Source organism: Bactrocera oleae, chromosome 2 (assembly GCF_042242935.1).
Source record: "Bactrocera oleae isolate idBacOlea1 chromosome 2, idBacOlea1, whole genome shotgun sequence".
NCBI lineage: Eukaryota > Metazoa > Arthropoda > Insecta > Diptera > Tephritidae > Bactrocera > Bactrocera oleae.
The window spans coordinates 72,132,775-72,140,365 of NC_091536.1; the positions used below are offsets into that span (position 1 = coordinate 72,132,775).

Here is a 7,591-nt window from a genome sequence, read left to right on the forward strand (position 1 = left end):
TTCTGAAAGCACAAAAATCCTTGAAAAAAAAAATAAAATGACGTGCCAAATCGTCGAACTTGCTAAAGCAAAAGCATAAAAACTTCAAGATACTATCTTAATAGTTAATTATTAATTTCGACTGTAAAGTTATGCTATCGACAAGAATTCCTGAATTTGTCGCATGAATTTGCATAACTAAATTTTAAATGAGAGCAATTTATAACAAAACGGAAATGTAAAAAATTGAGCTCGATCATAAACGAAGCGCAGCGTGACTGAATTGTCAATGGTAGAAAAAAAATAAAATTGAATTTTTGCTAATTAGTGCATAATATAAAATATAAAAGTAATAAAATTTTTCATAACAAAATTAACATAAATAATTTTTTATTGCTTTTGTGGCATTTATAAAGTCGCCAAATTACGAATGCATATACGAAAGAAACGACTGAATTTAGCAAAGGTCAATAAAAGTGGAAGAGGGAAATACTTGTAGAACATTTTGTGAACAGTATTTGCGGTAAAGAGCTAATTAAAAACATGACTTTAAAATCTAAATATGCAGTTATTATTTTATAAATCTTGGTAGATGATGACCATGAATGATAGCGAAGAAAGAAAACAAATTGAAAAGACTAATTCCGATAATTTTTGACGAGGCTGAGTATCAATTCAAATCAAGCATTTATACATTTTCTTAAACTATTGACTTCAATTTGAAATATATATTATTAATTCCTACAACGAATTAATTTTTACCACTCAATTGACATTATGGTGGTTATATTTGTGTAGTACAAACAAGAAAAAGTCACCTAAGATAAAGGAACTTAACCTGAACAATAAAGTGGTTAGAAGGTGGCTTTTGTCCGTATGTTTGTCAAGCGTCTCTTTTGCGATTAAAGATTTTGTAATAACTTGACATTTCGGTAATGCTGATGCGACGATTGACGAAACTCTTTTAACGCTAGCGGACAGGTTAGTTTTTTGTTCAATCACTGCATAGTATAAGGTTCTTTGTGAGTTCTATTCTTACTCCGTTTACCATCGATGCTGTCTTCTTTAGGTAAGCACTCTCAAACCACCAAATGCATTTCTGTAATTTAAAAGCTTCTCACAAAATCTATTAGCCTTTCGGTGTAGGTTTAAAAATAGTAGATTCCTCTAGTAAAGAACAAGATTCGATAGATCAATTAAGTATATTCCTAAAACTATATAGATATTTTAAAGGTCGTGCATACCTTTCTTACCATTGCTTCGCTTCTACATTTATTACCTTTCGCTTAAGCCGTCTTCAGTTACTTCTGATATGGAGAGATAATTTTATGTGTTGAATGCCTTTCTTTGAGCTTTTGTGTTTCGATTGCCTTTTGATTTTCTTCGCCATTATTTGGTAGACTCTTTGTTCGTCGCTTTCAATGTGTAGTTTGGTAGCGAAAAATTTGTTTTGTTTCTTGTAGTCATAAAATTAGTTGCATTTAGTAAAATTAATTTTGTAATGACAATATATACATATGTATATTTATTCAACAATGTCTGTATATATGTAGGTGTATACCATTGAATAAGATAATGGATGTTAACTGATTATTTTTAAGTGACATAATACCTGGCGCTTATTTCGTGGTATTAATTGTTTACGTTGCCAACGGAAAATAAGCAACTTTAACAGTTTATGATAATCAGCGTAATTAATAATGACTCTAAATTAGCTAAGCATACACAAATGTATTAAGTATTAACGGATTTGGGCCGCATTTTTGTATAGTCAGATAAAGCCGATTTTACTTCAATCCGCTTGTCATTCGTATTAAAAATTTGGACTTATAAATTCTCTATGGGGTCCAGTTCTTTTTAGAGTTCGAAGCTCAACGCTGAACTTTTGCTCTAACAGTTGATGAGTCACACATACAAGTCTGTCGCGTCTGATACTGATTATTAGTCATAATCTATGCGAGTTTCAGTGACTTCTGCCGTAAACATATTGAGGTTTTTTTTTTACTATTTTTTCACCATGGGTGTCATTATTAGTTTATTAAGAAATTAATTTATGATAGAAAAACCGCTTGATACAAGCGCTAATCCATCTTTAACCCAAATTTGGTATATAGCTTCAGTTTTAATTTTTTTTTGTCACTACCAGATTATTTGTGTTTTACATATTGTTGTTTGCGAAATGTTATACAACAGTTCCAAGTATTTTCGGTGTTATTCTGAGAATTTAATACAACGCTGCCTTAAGTGAAATTCAAATGAGTATCGAAAAAAATATGTTCATTAAATGCAATCAATCACCGCTTGATTAGTTATGAAAAAGAGTTATGTAAATTATTAAACAAAATATCGTGGGACTATCAACCATTTGTAATATTTGAATTTAATCATAATGATATTAAGATGAAATACGAAATATTATTTACATATGTATATCCTTAACCGAAGTCCACTTTATAGCGATTCATTAGGTACTAAAAAATACTTACGGCCTAAAGACCGCGTTTATTATATTGTCTTTAATAGTTTCTCTCTTAATTGCTACTACATCCATTTATTAATCATTATGCATAGTGTCTGTAGTTAAAGTGTCGTTTTTCAATGACAGTTTGGGCATTTTTTATTTTATGATATATTTGTCTTCCTATTGACTATAATTTGAAATCTTCTGGGAACATTTCTCCATTTGTCAAAATTTATTATTTATTATATAATCAAATGATTTGTCTAATTATCCTAAATCTAAAACCAAATGTCGGGCGATGATTTTAATTTTTTTACAATAGAGTAATTTTAGGAAATGAACCTCTCAGTCGTTTTGGCATAATTTGGTATTACTTGTAGCATTGTTGGCTCCTAAAAGGGTTAGAGGAGAACAATTGAACTCTGCTTCATGAAATTTTCGAATGTGCTTGTTTTTATGATAATTGCAACTATTATATTTTAATCAACTATCGCCTTGATAGTATTAAAATTAATTTTTCCAGTAATTATTAGGGTGAGGTACCTGATCTCCACTCTCACGTGGAAGAATATTGTTTTAATTAATTTGTAAAAAATTTCCAAAGTTTTTTGTGGTAAATTAAAAGTTTGAATACTTAATAAAGCAGTTAAAGATTTTATCAAAATTATGATTGTTCTGGATAGTGAATCGTGGAAAAGTTTTGTGTTGATACGAGTATCAAATCGAATTATTTCTGAAATCATCTGGATTAATTTTCAGATAATTTAGATAAATATAGTGATAGAAGAAAGGTATAAGGTTGAAAAGATCATCCCATGATAGCAGATAACTGCTGGTCCTTAGAGAAAGATTGTCGACAGAAAAATTATAGACAGAGCTCAGAGCGTTTATTTTATTGAAATATGTACAACATATGTTTTCCACATCTGTCGATTTGTTTACTACTATACATTCTTAAACAAAACTGACATTAAAAATATATCTGTTAATATTTTCATGTTTTCTGATTTTTGTAATGTAATACAATAATAAATATTTAAAAATAAACGAGAGCAAATCTTACGAAATCTTTGACAGTTTCATGAACTTTGGGCACAAATATATCCGAAATCGATCTTATATCTAGAGCAACAAAACCATTGTATATTAGTATAATTGCTATAATACAAGTATAAACAAGCGCTGCATTAATTTCGCTCTTTCTAAATTGAACCGAGAAACTATATTAATGGGTCTGGTGGAAGAAGTGTGTTCTACCATTAAGTTCTCACGCTGCTGTCATAACTGTACCATTCGGCTGTGCCTGCAAATGAGGTCGATAAAGATAACTTTTTATAGCAAAGTTTGCTCAGAGAGGTGGCAGCTACAATCCCATATGTATAAGTTGGTTCCTATGCTGACTGGACTGAGGTCGTTCAAATTGATATCATAGTTGCCTCATCAGGCCTTGGAAAAGCAGGTTTTGTCATAGAATCTAGCAATATATGCAATTTTGTGTACAACTAATATTATAATAATAATCGTGCGTCGTTTTATCTACCCATCATTTTATATTTTTGCAACTTTATGCATATTATATAAAAATTATCTTTAAATGATGTATATGCGATATAAACTCAACTAAACAAGCTAAATTTGTTATAATGAGTTGATGTGAAAACCTCAACCAGAGGATCGTAATACATTATTTAAGGAATATAAGGTTTGGAGCAATGTCTAGGCCAATTTCATTCATATTCTGATACAATTTTTAAGAAAACTTGTTTATTTATTTTATTAAAGTATTACACATTTTTTGGTGCAAAGTCGGATATTATTATACAGGCTATATTGGGGACAGAGAAAGGTATGGACTAATTGAATTATTTATATATATATAGATATGATATACTTGAGATCATCTTTTCAATCAATTTTATAAATATAAAACTCACACATTGAACGACATGTTTGGCATAAGGTTTGTAAGAATATCGAATGTCATTATAGGTAGTAGTTGGAAGTTGGGGTAATTCGTAAATTCATATATTTTTAACTATAGTATATTCAATATTATACGTTGAACTATAGTATATTCAATATTAATCAGTTAATTTTGCTAAGATATCTTACATATTGACTGATAATACGCCAACAACTGTTATTGTATCGAATCTATTCAAGAAAGATTTAAAATTTTGCAAATATTATATTATATATTGCAAAAATTAAAATCGAAGCATAGTTTTAGGATCTACAAAACAGAAATTTCGCAAAAACATAAAAAAATGAACAAAAAGGCAGCGCCGACTCGCTATTGGTTGAAATTGTTTGGCAAAGCAGAAGAAGCATAAAGAAATGTGCAAACAAATATGGCGAAATGACAGCACGCATGCGCACAGACACACACCTGCAAAGTAAATACGAGAGCCCACGACAAAAACAAAATGAAGTGGCGGCGCTATTAACATGTTTTACATATCCATATTAACGCGTGCGTGCACGTATTATGTATATATGTGGGTGTGTGTGAGCGTTTGCGGTGAAACACACTGCATTTCTGCATCTAATATATATGTCGGATATTGGAAATTTTCCTACAATTTGTGTGTGTAGATGTGCGTTTGTAGTTATATATAATTATGCAGTTTTGGTTGTTGGGGCGTAGCATATTGCTACACGTGCTCGAATTCGAATGCAAATGCAGCTCAAGGTTTTTATACGCTTGCAACATGTTGCTACAGAGTATAATAGTTTTGTTCACCTAACGGTTGTGTGTACCACTTAAAACTTGAGTTAAAATTGAGATCCCCCAATGACTTGGTATACTTGTTCCTTGGCAAAAAAATGAGTACGAGTTCGTAGATGGGCGTAATCGAACCAGAGCCACGCCCACAAAACGCCATTAACCGAAGCCGCAAATTAAGATACAAAACTGTAATTTGGTGCATCAAATCCTAATAATAATAAGGACACATGTGTAAATTTTCAGAAAGTGGGAGTGGCTTCGCTCCCTAATAGGTTTAAGGTATATATTTCCCAAACCTTTTATATAAATGTATTCAGATACATTTTTGCCCAACAAACGCCTTTGAGGTGTGCCATCTCAAGTGTAACAAACGGACCATAACTCTTCACGCTCCCACTTACCAAAAATGTGGTTCCCAGTGCGTATAACTGACTTTTAGTCGAAAATAACGGTGCTTCTATGGGATATATACCTGGACCTCGGGTAAATTGTTCCATTGACAATAATATACCCTTACTTCAAAAATGGGTTCAATACTTCTCGAAAACTTACCTTAAATCAAATTAAGTGGACATGTTTTCTTAAAAGTTATAAAATTATAATTACTAAATATAAATGAAATTGGTTTTTGAATATTGCCAATACCAGAATGTTTTTTCCCTTTTGATTCTTACAAGTTGCAGGAGTATAATATGTTTGACTACACCCTAACTTAGCCGTTCCTTACTTGTTTTAATATATATTTATTTTTATTTTTATTTTTGGGAATGCATTTTATTAGTGCCATTGAAATTTTCCTGTTTTAACCTGCACAACATCTCGCACTTCGATACCACACTGAAGCACTCTGATCACATAAGGAATGTGTGGACAGCACGTGTGGTCTTAATTGTAGTAAAATTTTAGATGCAACTTTGTAACAGACCCGCTGCTGTAAAGAAATGGAAATAAACTATGTACCAATTAGATTTATTGGTGACACACATACAAACAAACAAATGCTGAATTTAATTAATTTATTAGATCGAACAAGTTTTGCTCTTGAAGCAGCTGCATTTAGGCGCAACCTGTGTTGGTGTAGTGCGTATGGCGACGGCAGCGGTATAATTCAGCAACCATGCGTAGCTGATTGCCTATAAATAGCGAGTGCGCGGCTTTGTTAGGACATAAACAGTTCGATACTCATTTAGTAATAAACGCTCCGTGGCAAAACCTTCTCTATAAACAACAAAATGCGTGTGATTGTGGTGAGTTTGCAAACAAACAAAATTATTGAAATGAAAGGATTACTTAAAAACAACGAAATAGTTACTAGAAATGGCTTAAAAAAACTCTAATAACTCTCCTTTCCTTTTCGCGCTTTACAGTTGCTTTGTTTGATTGCTGTCGCTGCTGCTCAATACGAATATGCCGCCAATACGCAGCCGCAAGTGGGTGCTGCTCCACTCTCCCAACCCGCTCAACCAACCAACGAATACAATAAGGAATACTACACTTACTCAGCACCCGAGCATGAATTCGATGATGCTGGCTCCGCTGACAATATCGGCAATTCGTTGAAGAAGAACTTGCGTGTCATCTTCGTTAAGGGACCCGAAAACACCGGACTCGAGAATGCTGCTTTACAATTGGCCAAATCGGCTGGAGATGAACGTACCGCTATCTATGTGTTGACCAAGCAAGCTGATATCGGTGATTTGGCCAACAAATTGAACTCTGTACAGAGCACAGGCAGCAAACCCGAAGTACACTTCGTCAAGTACCGGACACCAGCTGATGCTGAGAATGCCCAGCGTGCTATCCAATCGCAATACGACTCATTGCCCGGTGCATCGAGCAAACACAATGCCGGTTCCGCTCCCGTTTTGGACTTCGCCAGCAAAGCAGCTCCAGCTCCCGCTCCAGCGCCACTGGTCGCTGCCGCACCTGTACCCGCTGCCCCCGCGAACACCTACATTCCACCACAAACACAAGCATATTTGCCACCCGGCAGAAGGTTGTAAGCTACGCAAGTGATTTCCAGCGAATGTCGTGATTAACTGTTGTCTAGTTTTAATATACTTGTTTTTGTTTTTTTAGTTCTTAAGTTCTATTTCATATTAGAACAGCAATAGCTGTGTGTGCAGGTTAAATAAAAATGTGCAAATTTTGTAAAATATGAACGATTTTCTTTTCGTAAATTAGAAGGAAATATTCTGCTATTTATTCAGAAGTGAATTTAAGAGGCCTGAGAGAGATTATCAGGGGTTAATATATGTTAAAACTTGCTTATATATATATAACCAAAGTTAGCCATTTGTTAGAGCTTTTAAATGGCCTAACCTCATAAGTGCAAGATAATAATAATAGGATATAAATACTGTATAATATAATCTCCGAATTGATTGGGTTAAAGACCACCATCAAAAATGCCTAATTTCGTT

General features: G+C 33.2%; 1 protein-coding gene across 1 annotated transcript; it reads left to right on the forward strand.

Annotated features, from left to right (window-relative positions):
* Window positions 1-6,341: 6,341 nt before the first annotated feature.
* On the forward strand, window positions 6,342-7,330 carry LOC106617754 (uncharacterized). The gene is made up of 2 exons (XM_036368066.2): window positions 6,342-6,415; window positions 6,536-7,330. The coding sequence occupies exons 1-2, from the start codon at window positions 6,401-6,403 to the stop codon at window positions 7,169-7,171; spliced, it is 651 nt and encodes a 216-aa protein (XP_036223959.2). The 5' UTR covers window positions 6,342-6,400; the 3' UTR covers window positions 7,172-7,330.
* Window positions 7,331-7,591: the final 261 nt, after the last annotated feature.